Raw genomic sequence first — 20,816 nt, forward strand, 5'->3', positions numbered from 1 at the left:
TCTGTACCGGTCCCCCTGTATATAGTCTCCACATTGACTCTGTACCGGTCCCCCCTGTATATAGTCTCCACATTGACTCTGTACCGGTCCCCCCCTGTATATAGTCTCCACATTGACTCTGTACCGGTACCCCCTGTATATAGTCTCCACATTGACTCTGTACCGGTCCCCCCTGTATATAGTCTCCACATTGACTCTGTACCGGTACCCCCTGTATAAAGCCTCGCTGTTGTTATTTTACCGCTGCTCTTTCATTATTTGTTACTTTTATTTCTTATCTGTATTTTTTTAAACTGCATTGTTAGTTAGGGGCTCGTAAGTAAGCATTTCACTGTTGCATTGGCGCATCTGACTAATAAAATGTGACTTGATTTGTAGGCATCCCTAGCAAAGATGAGTTAGTCCTATTCATCGTGACCAGGAAGTTTTTGTCTGGAGCCAACCTCTCTGTCACACTTCCAACCATGACACTGAGAACTGCAAATGCACCTGCACCTGCACACAACATAACGACACCTGTGTATGTACATTGCATACACATAAAGAATTGGGCTGACTGAGAGTGTTAAACTGAGAGTGTTAAAGTCTTTATCAAGTCTTTATCAACTATTCCCAAACTACTGGTACATATTTCTGTCCACTTGCCTATGGAAATATGTCTGGACATTCCAAAGAAGAAGTAGACCAATGCAGGAGGCCAGCAATGCATATGCCATACCAGCGCTGTTCAAAAAACATTAAACTATTCATTTTACTCTCATTCTTTTATAACTTGAATAATATATAAGAAATGTTCTGTTTTGTAGCCGTCCACATGAAGTGTATGTCGTTAAGATTACAACCATTGAAAGGCATGTTGTTTTTTTAGTATAATAGTGTTTTTGTGGTTTACCCATGGGGTTGTGGTCTTACTGTACCTTGTGGCAAGTGCATGATACCCACACTGATGCCAGAGATGAGGTCTGGCATGCCATAGTCCCAGACAGTGTACCAGGGCAGCTAGTAGAGTACAGGCAGACAGCCCAGGGGGGGGGGTGTTCACAAATTTTTTCACAAATGCTCTCCATCCAGCCTCACTGAGCTCGAGCTGTTTTGCTAGGAGGAATGGGAAAAAATGTCAGTCTCTCGATGTGCTAAACTGATAGAGACATACCCCAAGCGACTTACAGCTGCAATCGCAGCAAATAATTTTACACGCCCAATTTTTCAGTTTTTGATTTGTTAAAAAAGTTTGAAATATCCAATAAATCTTGTTCCACTTCATGATTGTGTCCCACTTGTTGTTGATTCTTCACAAAAAAATACAGTTTTATATCTTTATGTTTGAAGCCTGAAATGTGTCAAAAGGTCGCAAAGTTCAAGGGGGCCGAATACTTTCGCAAGGCACTTTATAGTAGTGCTTTAAAGTATTTTTATAGGAAGACAGGTTCATCTACAGTACAGTAGTTAATCTACAGTACGGTATATATTTCATCTACCGTACAGTATATGGTTCATCTACAGTACAGTATATGGTTAATCTACAGTACACTATATGGTTCATCTACAGTACAGTATATGCTTCCAGCCAACAGGCAGCAATGAGCATGAGCCACAGGACCACATCTATTTGCAATAAATCAGAAACTCACACAAATATTCACACACCTTAGACTAGTGCGTGGGCACACACATACACACAGACATACACACATCTTCTGTGCCTTACTTGAAGGACTTTTTTAGACGCTCGGTCAGGGGAGGCTGTGTCAGATTAGTCCATTCTCTGAGTCAACTCCTCCAGTCTCTGCTCATCCAGCACATTTCTCTCCAATCTGTACCCCTTCGCCCTCCACCCCACACCCATACCACCTTGTGGACAAGGTTGGGCTATTTTGTCCTCCCCGTGTAAGTCGCTTGAAGTGCCTGTCAATCCCTCTTTTATACAATATGACTATCTAGGAGGCATTTTCCTACCTCATATTTGATCATTCAAAGTCTTGAAGAGCCACATTTCAGGAAGGCTGGAATGTCTGGACTGCACTCTGGTCATAGGAAAGAGGTGTTACACCACCAGATTTCTTACACTGCAAAGTGATGCTAATGAACCATGAAAACACCAGGCAGCCAGTAGCTGATGACATACTATTCCTGTCATCTATTACAGACAGCTGTGGTTTAGAGGACAGTGGACAGACAGAGACAAAGGATATGGGAATTATAGATTAACTTCAGGTGAAAAACAACATACTACATATACAGTACATATAGCATTTTTTGATTTACGGCCTACACAGGATATCACAGGGAAATGCCTTCAGTTTTAAAAAACAAACAATTTTGTTTTGCAATACCTGTAGGGTTCATCATTGCTTTGTTCAGGATGTTCACACCATAGAGATACTATGCAATTACTCATTCCTAATTCTATGGTTCACACCACCTCAGGTTAAAATGTTAACATCAATCTGTTGAGTGGTATGAACAAAGTATCAGCTGCATCATCGCAAGTTTATTATTATGATTATTAGGAATATTGTGACTATTATCATTCAAAATGACTGTAGTTGCTTTAAGAGAGTGACATGAAGAATCCAACCCAGAAGCTGGCTCCATGTGCCAGTCCACAGATACATGAGCCTACACGTGATCGTAAGCCTACACCCCCCCAAAAAAAAAAAAATATAGCGATAGCAAAGAATAGCAATCGGGTTATATTTTACTTGTGAAATTCTAATAGACCATTGCTCAACATGACACAACATTATCATATGTGAGTCTCCTGACATTAGTCCATGTAAAAACTAAATGTGCCCCTCGCCCCTATATGCCTGCTCCCTCTCTGACCCAGTTGCCGTTCCATTGGCCATATCATAGTCTATTTTAAGGTGTGTTGCTCAGCTCAGAAGGACAGGGCATTCAGGCAGGGAAGCGAGAGAAGGGGAAGGTAAACAGTGCTGGGTTTCAGAGAGGATAGCTTGGCCCCCTGTCTCTCTGACCACTCTTCCTGGTGCATTCAGCTACATTAACAACAACGCCTGCAGCCTGGCTGACTGAGGAACCTGATGGTCTACTGGAATAAGTGGATTCCCACTGACTGGTAGGACAGGATGAAATAGGCTTGACTACTGTGTGATCAAAGGGCAAAATAATCTCTAATAAGACTAAAGGGCGTAAGACTTTAGTAACATAATGCATAGTGGGAGATGATACTGATTAGTGTTTAACATGGATCCCTGGTTTCACAGAGGCAAGCAGGGCATGGACATGCTTTAGTTGCTGTACTGTTATGCTGTGGTGTATGTGTCAATATGGGAAATTGGAATTCCAATAAGAAATGTTGGTCACACTTATTGATTTATATTGACAGAACTACACATTTGAAGATAAGGAATGTCTTTTTAACTATCAAATATTCACAAAATGACTTTTGACTCTACTCAACATAAATGTAAACAATGTACTGGGGTCTTGATCATATCAACATTGAACTTGAGTTTCTTTCTTTCTATACTTTCAGGTAAAGAACCTCCTTGTTTTGTTATTTATTTAAATCTATTTACATTTTTTGTAATTATTTTCTAAGTTAAGTTATTACTGTTGAATAGACATTAGATCCAAATGGATCTGAGAGCTAAACATAGTCTGGGTCTTCTGGACCAGCTGAGGAAGATGAGGGAGACAGAGAAGCTGACAGATGTGGTGCTGGTGGCTGAGGACATCAGCTTCCCCTGCCATCGCGTGGTCCTCTCAGCCTTCAGCCCTTACTTCCGGGTCATGTTCACCTGTGGCCTGCGGGAGTGCAGTACTAGGGAAGTATTTCTGCGTGACACACCAGCCGATAGCCTGGGTCTATTGTTGAACTACATGTACTGTTCTGAGCTCCCACTCAACAACGCCAATGTACAGGGGGTGTCCGTTGCCGCCTTCCTTCTACAGATGGACGAGGTATTCAACCGCTGCCAGAGCCACATGAGGGAGAACATGGACGCTTCCAACTGCCTCGGGGTGTACTACTATGCCCGCGACCTTGGAGCCGAGGAGCTGGCCGACCATGCCCAGAGATACCTACGGACGCACTTTGTTCAGGTGTGTATGAGCGAGGAGATTCTAGAACTAGAGGCCCATAAGCTGGGGGCACTGCTGAGCTCCGACGACCTCAACGTGTCACGGGAGGAGACCATCCTGGATGTGGTGCTACACTGGGTCAGACAGGACACTCTAGGAGACGGGGTGGAGTACGGGCGAAGTAGACACCTGGCTGAGCTCTTGAGGAAGGTGCGCCTCCCCCTGGTGGCCCCTGACTACCTGAAGGAATCCATGAAGAGGAATATGTCCCTTCTGGCAGATGCAGAGTGTCTGGAGATGATGGAGGAGGCTCTGGAGGCCACTGGGATGCACCCTGCAGTTGCTCCCAGGAAACTGAAGCTCCGATATGGGATGGAGACCACGGATCTGCTACTCTGCATTGGCAACGAGGGCGGAGGGATCCGATCGCGGTATGGAAATTATTCAGAACGCAGCTTCTGCTATGCCCCCTCCACGGGCCGGACCTACTACATCACATCCCCGCGCTACGGAGATGTTCTGGGAGTCGTGTGTGCCGGGGTCGTCACCGAGGGCAATGAGATTGTGGTGGCTGGGGAGGCAGGGGTGAGGAAAATGGCCAGGCAAACAGACAGGAATGTGGAGCTATTCAGGTAGGAATCTGGAAAAACGGTATCATGAGCTTTATGTATTTGAATGAGATCATCAGCAGTAATGAACCTATTGGTCAGTGATGAGAGTGACAGTCAGTGGCATACTGTTAAGGTGCTGTGGCCAGGTGGAGTGTGTGGCCAAGTAGTGTGTGTATGTAAACAACGTCACTCTGCTTGCTTAGGGAGTACCACTTCCTCCTGATTCGGCTCACACGAGGCTTGAACCCAGGGCTTCTGCCTTGCTAGCACACGTGACCTCCCTCCTGAAGCTTCTTACCAGTCTGTGCCACGCGAAAGCTAGACATTCTCTGGTGCAAGTGGGGACACTTTAGACTGCTACATGTAGACAGGTAGAATGTGTGGTCAGGTGAGAATGATGGTCAGCACCCCTGTGTTTATTTTAGCATGCTAGAGTCTGACTAAAACCCCTGTCCCTGATTTGTCTGTGTTGTCCTCCTCAGGTACAGGGTGGAGGCCCAGGGGACTTGGGAGCACCTGAGCTCAGCTGAATACCGAGACTCATATGCGCTGGGGGCGCTGGGTGATACTATTTACCTGCTGGGAGGCCAGATGAAGCTGAAGAACCAGTACCTCATCACCAACTGTGTGGAACGCTGGTCCATGCAGGGTGGGCCCTGGCGTAGTGCCGCCCCGCTACCCATGCCACTGGCCTATCATAGCGTGGTGCGTCTGAAGGACCGTCTCTACGTGCTCGGGGGTCGAACTCCACAGGTAATGCACTAAAGAGAAGGGGTTTGATATATAGTAAGATGAATAGTCAGTCAATGCTACTCTGTATTATGTTTTTGTTTGTGTGTTTGTGTGTGTGTGCGTCTGTGTCTGCGTGTGTGCAATGTGCGGGCAGGTAGACCAGGGGGCATTTCACATTTGTTTAATTCAGTCTCACAACATCCATGTATTTTTGGAGTCCCTCACTCTCACTCATGTACACACTATACTTGAGGCTGTGAGGCCTTGAGAGCAGAGAGACACACTATCTGTGTCAGTGTGTGACTGTGAGCCTGCTCTCTATCCCCTCCTCCTTCTCTAAACTCTGCACCTGTCCTGTCCCGTCACTCCCCATGGCAGTCCTGGCGGATGGATGACGAGCCAGACCGCTTGAGCAACCGTCTGTTGGAGTATGACCCTGAGACAAACAAGTGGACAGAGCTGGGTCCCATGAAGCACTCTAAGTACCGCTGTAGTGCTGTGGCGCTCAATGGGGAAATCTACGTGATGGGTGAGATTTAAAAGATAAACAACACATAGGCTGTTTGTTTTTTAGCACATTGCATTCATTAGTTTCATGATGGTCATGGCGATGATGGTCACTTCTCCTAGAGAAACCCCTCAACTCCCCTCAAAATAAATCATATGTTTGGACAGATCAGTTTAATAGTTTTTGAAAGTAGTACCTGACAACACAAGAAGTCAATGTCTCAGTACACAAAAAAAACCCAGTTGTGTTCTAACAGGGGGCATCGGCTGTGATGGGGTAGATCGTGGGCAGTCCCGTCGTTGCCTTGATGCTGTGGAGATCTACAACCCCGATGGAGACTTCTGGAGAGATGGGCCCACTATGCCCTCTCCGCAGCTGTCCCTACGCAGCAATGCCTCCAACGCCGGAGTGGTGGGGGGAAAGCTATATGTGTGCGGATACAACAAGGGAGCCGGTAACTAAACCCACTTTCCTTTCCACTGTTCATAAAAATGAGAAAACCACACACTGCTCTTACTAGTATCACTTAATTTTACTGAAGCTTACGTGTCAGCCTCTTGGCCTTCGCCAAAGCTTTGAAGGCCAACACGTAAGCTTCAATAAAATTAAGTGATACTAGCAAGAGCAGTGTGCAGGTTTCTCTTTTCTTTGAAGTTATCACATTATTCCAGTGCACCTGCAGCAAGTGCCTTTTTTTACTTTCCACTGTTCGTAAAACTGTGACATCACGTGGGACTTGTTTGAGTAAACGATTACCTGTCCTTTTAAGACCTAAACAAGTTGACTGTAGCTGAATACTGTTTAATTTGATTGCCACACCACTCTTTAAAATGCCTGATTCTAATAGTGACAAAAATTATATTCCTGGCCTATGCCAATCCCTGTGTCCCTCAGATTGTCATGAGGACATAATCAAGGACATCCTGGAACTAGACCCATGGGAGAACCGCTGGACCGTGGTGGCCCGCCATGTTCTGATGCATGATGCCTACGACGTCTGCTTGGTGGCAAGCCTCAATCCCCGGGAGCTCATGTCTCCCCCGGCAGACCTAGTAACTCAGTGACACCCACCCACCCTAAGGTCTAAGGACCCGTTCTTATCTCAGAGAAGCTTGGGCAATAACGATTTTTTCGGAAAACTGAGAGCTGATAATATTGAGCAAGACCTTTCCGCTGCTGTGGGCCAGGAGTGAAAATGCAGTAGTGCTGGCTGATCCTGGTGATGCTTGTTGGTTTATTTATTTGATCTCTCGTGACATTACAGTTAGTGTTTGAAGCCCTGACCTGAGTGGGGCACTGCACAAAATCCAACTCTGCACTTGTCTTGAACTGTATATGAACTACTGATTTGCACATTTAGAAGTAGACATTGTATCTATCTTCAATGAATATCATAACTTAGTGGGTTTTATGGCACAGCTTGTAAATATAATTGTTGTGATTTTGTATCTCGTTGTAAAATGCCTCTGGCGATCACTAGAATTTTGGAAAGTAAACCATAGACAGGTCCTTCACAATCTAGAGATTTTAAATCAATCATTCACTGCTTTTTGCTCTTTACATCTGTGTTCAAGATTATATTTTTGTCATTCAAATAAAGATTACATACAATGCCTTGCAAAAGTATTCACCCCCTTAGCGTTTTTCCTATTTTGCTGCATTACAACCTGTAATTTAAATTGAATTTTATTTTGATATCATGTAATGGACATACACAAAATAGCCCGAATAGGTGAAGTGAAATGAAAAAAAATAACTTAATTCAAACTTTTAAACTTAAAAAAAAATGTTTCATTAAAACTGAAAAGTGGTGGGTGCATATGTATTCACCCCCTCTGCTATTGTTGGAATTGGCTAAACTTTGAACATTGAGATATGAAATAAATGATAGAGACGAAGCCTTGAATATAAATAATCTGTAGCAACCCAGAAGGCTTTGGAATGTGTTTGATGGAGGAGAGGAGAGCGATGTGTTGATATAGGCAAGACAGATGGATATCCGTGAAGGAGGGGTTGTGGATTAGGAGGTGAGGGTTGAGGTCAGTTCCCCTTAAAGGAGTAATCAGGTGGGGAGTGTCTTAATTAGGATGTACAGGTATATAACTGTGATGTCTGAAATGTTTTGCTGTCTGATTACAGCTGTACAGAACCTTTGGGAATGATTAAACTTGGTTAAAGCTTCTCTAGTGTCCGAGTAATTTACTCTGAAAAATAAGAACCTAACACTACGAAGCCCCTAAATAAGATCTGGTGCAACCAAATACCATCAGAAGTCACATAATTAGTTCAACAAAGTCCACCTGTGTGCAATCTAAGTGTCACATGAACTGTCACAGTATATATAAACCTGTTCTGAAAGACCCCATAGTCTGCAACACCACTAAGCAAGGGGCACCAACAAGCAAGTGACACCATGAAGACCAAGGAGCTCTCCAAACAGGTCGGGGACAAAGTTGTGGAGAACAGATCAGGGTTGAGTTCTAAAAATATGAACCTTTGAACATCCCACAGATCAACGTTAAATCCATTATTAAAAAATGTAAAGAATATGGCACCACAACAAACCTGCCAAGAGGGGGCCGCCCACCAAAACTCATGGACCAGGCAAGGATGGCATTAATCAGAGAGGCAACAAAGAGACCAAAGATAATCCCTAAGGAGCTGCAAAGCTCTACAGCGGAGATTGGCGTATCTGTCCATAGGACCACTTTAAGCCATACACTCCACAGAGCTGGACTTTACGGGAGTGGCCAGAAAAAAGCCATTGCTTAAAGAAAAAAATAAGCAAACACGGTTTGGTGTTTGCCAAAAGGCATGTGGGAGACTCCCCAAACATATGGAAGAAGCTACTCTGGTCAGATGAGACTAAAATGTAGCTTTTTGTCCATCAAGGAAAACGCTATGTCTGGCGCAAACCCAACACCTCTTATCAGCCAGAGAACACCATCCCCACAGTGAAGCATGGTGGTGGCAGCATCATGGTGTGGGGATGTTTTTCATCGGCAGGGACTGGGAAACTGGTCAGAATTGAAGGAATGATGGATGGTGCTAAATACAGGGAAATTCTTGAGGGAAACCTGTTTCAGTCTTCCAGAGATTTGAGACAGGGACGGAGGTTCACCTTCCAACAGGACAATGACCCTAAACATACTGCTAAAGCAACACTCGAGTGATTTAAGGGGAAACATTTAAATATCTTGGAATGGCCTAGTCAAAACCCGGACCTCAATCCAATTGAGAATCCGTGGTATGACTTAAAGATTGCGGGACACCAGCGGAACCCATCCAACATGAAGGAGCTTGAGCAGTTTTGCCTTGAAGAATGGGCAAAAATCACAGTGGCTAGATTTGCCAAGCTTATAGAGACATAGCCCAAGAGACTTGCAGCTGTATTTGCTGCAAAAGGTGGCTCTACAAAATATTGACTTTGGGGGGGTGAATAGTTATGCACGCTCATGTTCAGTTTTTTTTGTCTTATTTCTTGTTTGTTTCACAATAAAAAATATTTTGCATTTTTATTTATTTATTTATTTCACCTTTATTTAACCAGGTAGGCAAGTTGAGAACAAGTTCTCATTTACAATTGCGACTTGGCCAAGATAAAGCAAAGCAGTTCGACAGATACAACGACACAGAGTTACACATGGAGTAAAACAAACATACAGTCAATAATACAGTATAAACAAGTCTATATACAATGTGAGCAAATGAGGTGAGAAGGGAGGTAAAGGCAAAAAAGGCCATGGTGGCAAAGTAAATACAATATAGCAAGTAAAACACTGGAATGGTAGTTTTGCAATGGAAGAATGTGCAAAGTAGAAATAAAAATAATGGGGTGCAAAGGAGCAAAATAAATAAATAAATTAAATACAGTTGGGAAAGAGGTAGTTGTTTGGGCTAAATTATAGGTGGACTATGTACAGGTGCAGTAATCTGTAAGATGCTCTGACATCTTCAAAGTGGTAGGCATGTTGTGTAAATAAAATGATACAAACCCCCCCAAAATCTATTTTAATTCCAGGTTGTAAGGCAACAAAATAGGAAAATGCAGAGGGGGGTGAATACTTTTTCGCAAGCCACTGTGCAATTGAGTCTTTGCTCAGGCTTAATCATGTATTTGTGGAAACACTTCAAATGGGAAGGAACAATGCCGCTACCTCGCTCTCCAACAAAGTGTAGAAACCCTGTACAGTACTATACACTGAGTTTACAAAACATTAGGAATACAAATGATATTGTCATGTCATATGTTTGTGATGTTTGTCAAGAATATAACGCATGTGCCCTTGTGGTTGACTATGACAACATAAGACTTTTACATGTCTGGTCTGTTTTGTTGGCAATAATCCACTCAGTGAGTAAAGATAGAAAAAGTTCTCTCCTTTCAACTATTCCCTCTTTTCATCCCCTCCTTTTTGTGTGGCCAGATATTCTCTGACCTTTCATCACACAATTAATCAACAAAACACAAATATTAGCGTCTCTTATTATTTTCCATAAAAGGTTTAATCTTACTTATTTAACATTTTCAGTTTCAAGGTTTTTGAAAACACTCAAACACAAAGTGCTTTTTTTACAATGAAGTTAACCAAATACAACAGCTTGTCAAACAACTCCCTCCTCATTCCCTCCATACACTGACATCCTGATTCCCCATCAGACATCAATCAGAATCACAGTATGTCAAACTGCTGCCATAAGCCTGTTTCTCTCTGAGACAGCCTGAGGCTCAGGTAGTGACGGAGTCTCTTCCTAGGCGGGCCTGACATTGTTCCCTGTGGCCCCGCACACAGAGCTGTTACTGTCCTGGGACCACAAGCTGAAAGGGTTGTGGTAGCCTCCAGAGGCTTTGTTAGACCTTTTCTCCTTGTCCTGCTGTCGTTTCTGAGGTTCTGGTTTGAGAATGTCCATTTCCATTCTCTTGGGATCATGCTGCTCCTTGCTAGTCGATCCATCTCCCTGCTTCCTTGGATTTTTTAGGGGCTTCGGTTCTTGTCCTGACCTCTGCCCACTACTCCACCATTACTCCTGGTCTGTGGTGGCATCGGTTCCCTCCTCCTGCTTCTGAAGGGCAGTTTCCTCTGTCCCTGGCCTCTCTGGGTGAACCTACGTATAGCCATGGTGCTCCTGCCCCTGGGGCTCTCTGAGGGGAACGCTGCAGGCTCACTGTGGTCGGGCTGCCTGCTCTGCTCTGGATCGCAGTTTGAGTTCATGATGGTGCGGGTGCTCCTAATGGTCACGTCCTGTAGCAGTGCGTAGGCCCTGCTGGGGTCCTGAAAGCCCTGCATGGAGTACTGTAAGACAGAGGGTCCTGTGCCTGTCCCTGGTCCATAAGTCACAGCGGTAGAGCGTGTTTGGTATCGGTACACCATCTGCCAGGAGGTCTTAGCCAGCTTATCCAGCACCATCTGGCTATAACGCTCCAGCTGATCCTCCTCCGCCTCCTTCATCATCACAGGAGGAAGGTACAGGGCTCTGGGGGCATTGGCCTGGCCCTGGTCACATCTCTGAGGGTCCTTCTCTGGGTCCTTTCTCTGCAGGGTGCAGCCGCCCTGCTGCCTCTCTTTCAGTATCCCTTTACACCACATGATGCCACTGCTTTAGAAGGTGCCACAGAGACGTACACCTTCGAAGCACCTCTTCTCCTCACTCACCAGGCAGAACCTCTACAAGTCCTGGGGACATCTGGGCTGTGCAGTCTGTCACCCTGACAGGGGTGAGTTGGTGTTCGGACCAGTGCTGGGAAACTAAGGTGCCTAGAACGGACAGGGCTTCTCCTAGCATGCTTTTGATCCCGGCTCTGCTCATGTCTCAGGACTTCCAGCTTCTGCTGCAGGCCCTGCATGTGGCAGCTGAGTGCTGTAGTCTAAGACAGAATAGAAGACAACAATGTTTGTTTGTACCCATAATAACTAATAGCAAAGACAACAGAATCAAATATGCATAATTTACATGAAATTATTATCTTAAGTATGTCAAATAGTATTCTCAGCACCCAGAACCAAATATTGTGTGTGCCGGCCAGTTAATGTTTGGTCTGTCATGAGAGACTAGTTATATAGTGTTATACAACCGGTGAGTCTAATCCTGAATGCTGATTGGTTAAAACCACATTCCAGCTGGTGTCTATTCCAAAAGTTAGCATGACTAAATCTATGACCTTAAAATGCCTATTTATTCTGTTCCATCTGAATGCGCAATCCACTGTCAATCCACTTTCAACTGGCAATCCACAACCCAGCTAGGCAATTTATAAACTTGATCTCCACAAAATGATGATGTGCAGAATGTATTCCAAACTTTCGAAATTGCTTTGTTGAGACCGGTTCCGAGAAGAAATTCAAACAAATCCTTGCTGAATACAGATCAGACATCCTACCGCACGCTGTTGAGGAATATGATACTATGTCTCACTCTGAAAAGACAATGATGTCCGTTGTGAATGAGCTCCTCTGTGGCTTACATTTGAATGGTTCCTTAGCTCATCAGACAAAAATGATGCTTCTACTGTGGGAAAATCTGATTTTTGGAGATGAGGAAACAACAGCCTTAACATTGGAACAACAGAGTTGGAGCCTGGAACAGTGCGTTTGGTGAGAACTGTGAGTGATGCTGTCCAAGAGCTGGGATGGGCAGAGGACGGTCAGCTTGTTCTGGGTCTGATTTCTAAGCTAATCATTGATCTTCTCTGGAGAGCCCCGACTTCAAAGGGAAAGGAGTTTGGGATGTAACGAAGATACCACATCCCTTTTACCAAGCTCAAAGAATGGCAGGATGATGGAGACCTTGAAGGAAATGTACAAGAGACCTTGAAGGAAATGTACAGATGTTTTTTTTACCTTTATTTAACTAGGCAAGTCAGTTAAGAACAAATTCGTATTTTCAATGACGGCTTAGGAACAGTGGGTTCTACCCCTGAACTGCCTGTTCAGGGGTAGAACGACAGATTTGTACCTTGTCAGTGCGGGGGTTTGAACTTGCAACCTTCCGGTTACTAGTCCAACGCTCTAACCACTAGGCTACCCTGTCTTTTGTTTGATGACATTGAGGTGCCCAAAGACCTTGTGTTGGACTGGCTTACCATGCAGACAGACCCAAAAATTTTTTATTTGACCATTCAGGTTGTTGAATTGTTTTTGGGGGGTATGTGGTAAAATGCCTGTCGATATACAGCCAGTGTCAAATATTGATGATCGAGGCAGAAAGGATTTGGGGGTATTCAAAAATCTTCAAAAGGCCAAATCAAGTACAGTCAGTGTTGTATTTGAAACCATGGACATGTTCATGAAGACTCGCACTTGGGAGTGGCACCGGACTATGGACAAAGAAAAAAACTGGTGTTAAAATCACTGCAGAAAGTAGAGACTAGTTTTGCCAAAAGGAATGAGGAATATTAGGCAAAGGGCTTTGCGTAGAGAAAAACACACAGAAGCAGTGGAGCTTAAGTGTGGACAGGATGTAGTCTAACTTTGAAAAAATTACAGAAACTGACAGATGCCCACATTAAAATGACATCAAAGGTGGTGAAAATATCAGCAGTGACCCCGATGCAAGTTGACACTACTTATCTCAATCTTACAATTACATTTTTTAACAAGCTTAGTGATTGAGTGTAATATTTTGAAATCTTAAAATCAACGATATGGCATAATTTGTAGATTTTGAAACGGTCCACTATTTTATCAAATAGCAACATGTTACTGCAAAAACTGACTTGACTGCACGATTCGACGTTCCGTCTTCAGTCATCTGTTTATTCCACACGCACACAAACAAATGGTGCTTTTACACCTGCATTGTTTGCTGTTTGGGGTTTTAGGCTGGGTTTCTGTACAGCACTTTGAGATATCAGCTGATGTACGAAGGGCTATATAAATAAATTTGATTTGATTTGATTTGACGGTTATTTTATTTTCAGAACGGTCTTCGTCCATATCCGTCGTTTACATGGTTATTCAGTAATTGTACCAGCCCTAATTGGGCTAGGCTATCACAATAGTTTCACAGTTTAAGAAATGTGCTTCAGGGCCCTCTAGTTACCTAATGCTACATTGATCCAAAGACTATGCTTGGAATGTGAATGGTTCATAATATAAGACACATTTTAGGCCTCCCTGAAGTCAATAGACTGAAATTCTATTACTCACCGTTCAGAAATTGGTACACAAGAATATCCGAGTTCTTTTAGGATTAGTCTAAGTGAAATAGGGGGAGAAATATATAGATTTTTTGACTCCTCATTTCTATTAAGGGTTTTGTCTTTGAATGGTGGATTTAGCTGATTACCTTGGCCTGTGGTTAACCTTTGATGCCTGGTCTTCCTGTAAAGAGACTGAAAACAGCGTCATTATTGCAATACGTATTTTTTTTCTTATCTGCGGGTTATTTTTGGTTTTTGTCTTGCTTTTTGTTGCAAGATTAAGAAAGATGACACTGCATCAAGACTGGCGTTGCAGTTACCCACACTTTTCTATTTTGAACATGGAGTTCTACCATCAACTATGAAGTGGAAGTTAAAAATAAATAATCCAAGGACACTTCCACTGACATTCTTATGTGTTCCTTTGAAACCTGTGTGTGCATCTGGAAGAAAAGGTATGCAAAGTCCATGTTTAATTGGGATGCACAACAAATATTTTCTCCTATTCTAGTTTGGTGAATTATGTAAACATTTTAAGAATTCATATAATATTACTGGTGCCAATAGCATTCATTTCAACACTTAGGCCTGTAAAATGTAACTAGCTGTTATTGTTTGGTCTGAACTTTACACATGTGTATTCACATGTTTGTTTCCAGTCACAGTGTCCCTAAAGCAGCATGGTCTTCTCTTCTCCATGTTGGACTGAACTGTTTCATCTCTTCAGAAGTGAAAACATAAAATCCCTAAAGGCGTGTTGGCAATATTATTTTAAAGAGTCAGATAATTTACTATTTGTGGCTTGATTGCTCTCTTATTGGGGATCTCATTATTATCCAATTCTTATCTGTAAATGTCACATTGATTTACACTGGCACGAAATGCCTTTGTTCCATTCTACTGGTGGAGTAGGCCGCCATCTACAGTATGTCAGGAGCAGTGGCTTGTTCCAGGACCGCAGCTTTTGAGGATGTAACTTCTCAGTCATGATGAAGTGTCATCTCTGCTGGTGAGTTCCTGTCATTTTGTAGGTGTTGTTTTGCATGTTCACTGTAGATCTCTCAACATGGACTGACTAGGACGACTAACTGCATGCACAGAATTGTCTCTACCATAGAAAATCCATAGTATATTTTCTTTTCTTGCTTGGCTCTGAATGCAGTTGATGAAATCCTTAGTTTTGCTCCTTATTTCTCATACCTGCAAGTGGCCAGGTAGCCTAGCGGTCAAGAGCATTGTGACCGTAACAGAAAGGTTGCTGGTTTATATCCCTGAGCCAACTAGGTAAAGAATCTGTCTGTGCCTTTGAGCAAGGCACTCAACCCTAATGGCTCTTGTAAGTCACTCTGAATAAGTGTGTCTGCTAAATAACTAAAAAGTAATGATATACACTGGCAGTTCAATTCCAGATCTAGTGGTGGAGAAGGACGTCATCTACGTCAGGAGCAGTGGAGCAGTTGAGAAGTATTTTCAGACATGATGAGATCTTGTAATTAATATCTTCTTCATACCAAGACAAATACCTGACAACTTTACTATACTGCCTTTTCTTTTTATCTGGTGCATTTAATATTGCCTACAGAGGTAGTGATGATTTTCTTTTAAAATCCCACCATACTCCTCTGTGTAAACCGAGCCATAAAAACATTTCCAGGCTTTGGACGACGTTCACTTGTGAGCCAATCACAAAGCTTCACAGAAATGTGCTCAATGCATTTTTTCTTTCCATTTAAATGAGTGTAGTTCTGTCCTTGAGCTGCTCTTGTCTATCGTCTGAAATCAGTGCATCTGCCATTTCATAATTTTCTTTCTTGACTGGAAAATATTTAAAGGCCCTTTTTTATATTTAGCATATAAGTTGGGTTAATGAATGAGCTTCTACAGCTACACATAGCCTCTTTTTCTTTTTTCAGCTAAGCCTGTGTGCAATTACGCAAGCCGCTCCGCTATTCCTCTTCTCCTGGAATCGCAAAAGCTATAGGCAATCACGGCCTGGATTCGAACCAAGGACTGTAGTGACGCCTCTTGCACTGAGATGCAGTGCCTTAGACGGCTGCGTCCATGTGTGTGTGTGTGTGTTAACTATTTAACTGTACTTTAATGCGTAAAAGGCTGCCAACATTTTTAAATGGCGATATCGTTTTTTGGGGGGAGCAAGGAAAATATAGGAATCGGCCAAAAATGTCATATTGGTACATCACTAATAAGCACGTTTACATAAGTATTCCGACCCTTTACTCAGTATTTTTGAAGTCTTCTTGGGCATGAGGCTACAAGCTTGGCACACCTGTATTTAGGGAGTTTCTCCCATTCTTCTCTGCAGATCCTCTTCTGTCAGGTTGGATGGGGAGCATTGCTGCACAGCTATTTTCATGTCTCTCCAGAGATGTTAGATCAGGTTCAAGTCCAGGCTTTGGCTTTGGCTTTGGCTGGGCCACTCAAGGACATTTATTTATTTTTCCTTTATTTTACTAGGCAAGTCAGTTAAGAACACATTCTATTTTCAATGACAGCCTAGGAACAGAGGAAACAGCCTGTTCAGGGGCAGAACGACAGATTTGTACCTTGTCGGCTCGGGGATTCGAACTTGCAACCTTTCGGTTACTAGTCCAACACTCTAACCACTAGGCTACCCTGCCGCCCCGACTTGTGCGAAAGCCACTCCTGCATTGTCTTGGCTGTGTGCTTCGGGTCGTTATCCTGTTGGAAGGTGAGCCTTCGCCCTAGTCTGAGGTCCTGAGCGCTCTCTAGCAGGTTTTCATCAAGGATCTCTCTGTACTTTGCTCCATTCATCTTTCTCTCGATCCTGACTAGCTTCCCAGTCCCTGGAACTAAAAAACATCCCCACTGGCATGATGCTGCCACCACACTTCACTGAAGGGATGATGCCAGGTTACCTCCAGATGTGACGCTTGGCATTCAGGCCAAAGAGTTCAATCGTGGTTTCATCTGACCATTGAATCTTGTTTCTCAAGAGGTGCCTTTTGGCAAACTCCAAGTGGGATGTCATGTGCCTTTTACTGAGGACTGGCCTCCGTCTGGCCACTCTACCATAAAGGCCTGATTGGTGGAGTGCTGCAGAGATGGTTGACCTTCTGAAAGGTTCTCCCATCTCCACAAAGGAAGGCCCTTCTCCCCCTATTGCTCAGTTTGGCCAGGCGAACAGTTCTATGAATAGTCTTGGTGGTTCCAAACTTCTTACATTTAAGAATGATGGATGCCACTGTGTTCTTGGACCTTCAATGCAATCCTGTCTCAGACAAATCCTTTGACCTCATCGCTTGGTTTTTGCTCTGACATGCACCGTCAACTGTGGGACCTTTACAGTTGAAGTCGGAAGTTTACATATACCTACATACGCCAAATACATTTAAACTCAGTTTTTCACAATTCCTGACATTTAATCCTAGTAGAAATTCCCTGTCTTAGGTTAGTTAAGATCACCACTTAATTTTAAGAATGTGAAATGTCAGAATAATAGTAGAGAGAATGATTTATTTCATCTTTTATTTCTTTCATCACATTCACATAGGGTCAGAAGTTTGCATACACTCAATTAGTATTTGGTAGCATTGCCTTTAAATTGTTTAACTTGGGTCAAACGGTTTGGGTAGCCTTCCACAAGCTTCCCACAATAAGTTGGGTGAATTTTGGCTCATTCCTCCTGACAGAGCTGGTGTAACTGAGTCAGGTTTGTAGGCCTCCTTGCACGCACACGCTCTTTCAGTTCTGCCCACACATTTTCTATAGGTTTGAGGTCAGGGCTTTGTGATGGCCACTCCAATACCTTTACTTTGTTGTCCTTAAGCCATTTTGCCACAACTTTGGAAGTATGCTTGGGGACATTGCCCATTTGGAAGATCCATTTGCGACCAAGCTTTAACTTCCTGACTGATGTCTTGAGATGTTGCTTCAATATATTCACGTAACTTTCCTGCCTCATGATGCCATCTATGTTGTTAAGTGCACCAGTCTCTCCTGCAGCAAAGCATCCCCACAACATGATGCTGCCACCCCCATGCTTCATGGTTGGGATGGTGTTCTTTGGCTTGCAAGCCTCCACCTCTTTCCTCCAAACATAACGATGGTCATTATGGCCAAACAGTTCTATTTTTGTTTTATCAGACGAGGACATTTCTCAAAAAAGTACGATCTTTGTCCCCATGTGCAGATGCAAACCGTAGTCTAGCTTTTTTATGGCGATTTTGGAGCAGTGGCTTCTTCCTTGCTGAGCGGCCTTTCAGGTTATGTTGATATAGGAGTCTTTTTACTGAATATAGATACTTTTGTACCTGTCTCCTCCAGCATCTTCACAAGGACCTTTGCTGTTGTTCTGGGATTGATTTGCACTTTTCGCACCAAAGTATGTTCATCTCTAGGAGACAGAACAAATCAAATCAAAATCAATTCAAATGTTATTTGTCACATACACATGGTTAGCAGATGTTAATGCGAGTGTAGCGAAATGCTTGTTCTTCTAGTTCTGACCATATCAGTAATATCTAACAAGTAATCTAACAATTTCACAATAACTACCTTATACACACAAGTGTAAAGGAATGAATAAGAATATGTACATAAACATATATATGGATGAGTGATGGCCGAACGGCATAGGCAAGATGCAGTAGATGGTATAGAGTACAGTATATACATTTGAGATGAGTAGTGTATGTAAACAGTATATAAAGTGGCATAGATTAAAGTGATTAGTGATACATTTATTACATCCAATTTTTAATTATTAAAGTGGCTAGAGATTGAGTCAGTATGTTGGCAGCAGTCACTCAATGTTAGTGATGGCTGTTTAACAGTCTGATGGCCTTGAGAAAAAAGCTGTTTTTCAGTCTCTCGGTCCCAGCTTTGATGCACCTGTACTGACCTCGCCTTCTGGATGATAGCGAGGTGAACAGGCAGTCGCTCAGGTGGTTGTCCTTGATGATCTTTTTGTCCTTCCTGTGACATCAGGTGGTGTAGGTGTCCTGGAGAGCAGGTAGTTTGCCCCCGGTGATGCGTTGTGCAGACCTCACTGCTCTCTGGAGAGCCTTACGGTTGTGGGCGGAGCAGTTGCCATACCAGGCGGTGATACAGCCTGACAGGATGCTCTCGAATGTGCATCTGTATAAGTTTGTGGGTGTTTTTGGTGACAAGCCAAATGTCTTCAGCCTCCTGAGGTTGAGGCGCTGCTGCGCCTTCTTCACCACTCTGTCTGTGTGGATAGACCATTTCAGTTTGTCCGTGATGTGTACGCCGAGGAACTTAAAACTTTCCACCATCTCCACTACTGTCTTGTAGATGTGGATAGGGGGGTGCACCCTCTGCTGTTTCCTGAAGTCCACAATCATCTCCTTTGTTTTGTTGACGTTGAGTGTGAGGTTATTTTCCTGACACCACACTCCGAGGGCCCTCACCTCCTCCCTGTAGGCTCGTCGTTGTTGGTAATCAAGCCTACCACTGCAGTGTCGTCTGCAAACTTGATGATTGAGTTGGAGGCGTGCATTCATGGGAGTACAGGAGAGGGTTGAGAACGCACCCTTGTGGGGCCCCAGTGTTGAGGATCAGCGGGGTGGAGATGTTGTTTCCTACCTTCACCACCTGGGGGCGGCCCATCAGGAAGTCCAGGACCCAGTTGCACAGGGTGGGGTCGAGACCCAGGGTCTTGAGCTTAATGACGAGTTTGGAGGGTACTACGGTATTAAATGGTCCTTCTGTAGCTCAGTTGGTAGAGCATGGCGCTTGTAACGCCAGGGTAGTGGGTTCGATTCCCGGGACCACCCATACGTAGAATGTATGCACACATGACTGTAAGTCGCTTTGGATAAAAGCGTCTGCTAAATGGCATATATATATATATATATATAAATGCTGAGCTGTAGTCGATGAACAGCATTCTTACATAGGTATTCCTCTTGTCCAGGTGGGTTAGGGCAGTGTGCGAGTTTAATGACACCAACCTAAGTGTATGTAAACTTCAGACTTCAACTGTATATAGAGAGCTTTGTGCCTTTCCAAAACATGTCCTATCAATTGAATTTACCACAGGTGGACTCCATTAAAGTTGTTGAAACATCTCAAGGATGACCAATGGAACAGGATGCATTCAATTTTGAGTTTCATAGCAAACGGTCTGAATACTTATGGAAATAAGTTTTCTAAAAACCTGTTTTCGCTTTATCATTATGGGGTATTGTGTGTAGCTTGATGATATGTTTTTTTTATTTAATCAATTTTTTTAATAAAGCTGTAATGTAAAAATGTGGAAAAGGGGAAGGGGTCTGAATACTTTTCCGAATGCACTGTATATATATAGAGACACTGCCATCTTATGAAATAAGACATAAATGACTCATGTGAACCAGAGATCAGGATAACCTGACTGACCTCCTCCCACTGCTGCTGGCTTTTGCAGATTCTGCCATTACTAGCCTTAAGTTGACATTAATAAGCTACATGAGGAGTCGGCAACCTCTCTCATGTGGAATGCCAATTTATGTTAACATTTCTACCGATGCCAGTTCTATCCAAATTAAAATGATACAAACCTAAAAAGTAACTTCTATTGCCATTGCCAACTATGTAAAAATACCCTACATAAAGCCAACAAATGAAAACATTGCAGCCTGCAGTAGAAAATATCCTGATGAAAATAAATATCCTATAAATCACATTGGCTACGCATGGTCTGTCATCAACAAACATGAAACATTGTAAAATATTCTGGGTAGTCAGCGTTTCCCAAGCCAGTGAGATCGAGACAGACACAGCTGTAGGCTATTTT

General features: G+C 43.3%; 1 protein-coding gene across 2 annotated transcripts; it reads left to right on the plus strand.

The window, feature by feature from the left end:
• Nucleotides 1-2,933: 2,933 nt before the first annotated feature.
• LOC118400461 (kelch repeat and BTB domain-containing protein 12-like) lies at nt 2,934-8,080 on the plus strand. 2 transcript variants are annotated; one of them, XM_035797354.2, is made up of 6 exons: nt 2,934-3,079; nt 3,500-4,679; nt 5,141-5,411; nt 5,769-5,919; nt 6,155-6,352; nt 6,793-8,080. In XM_035797354.2, exons 2-6 carry the CDS (start codon nt 3,601-3,603, stop codon nt 6,960-6,962), a joined length of 1,869 nt encoding a protein of 622 aa, XP_035653247.1. In that variant the 5' UTR covers nt 2,934-3,079; nt 3,500-3,600; the 3' UTR covers nt 6,963-8,080. The 2 variants fall into 2 exon arrangements, with proteins under 2 accessions (XP_035653247.1, XP_052329662.1); XM_052473702.1 differs by having other exon boundaries at nt 2,946-3,079; nt 3,643-4,679.
• The last annotated feature ends 12,736 nt before the right edge of the window (nt 8,081-20,816 follow it).

This window comes from Oncorhynchus keta, chromosome 21 (assembly GCF_023373465.1).
Source record: "Oncorhynchus keta strain PuntledgeMale-10-30-2019 chromosome 21, Oket_V2, whole genome shotgun sequence".
NCBI lineage: Eukaryota > Metazoa > Chordata > Actinopteri > Salmoniformes > Salmonidae > Oncorhynchus > Oncorhynchus keta.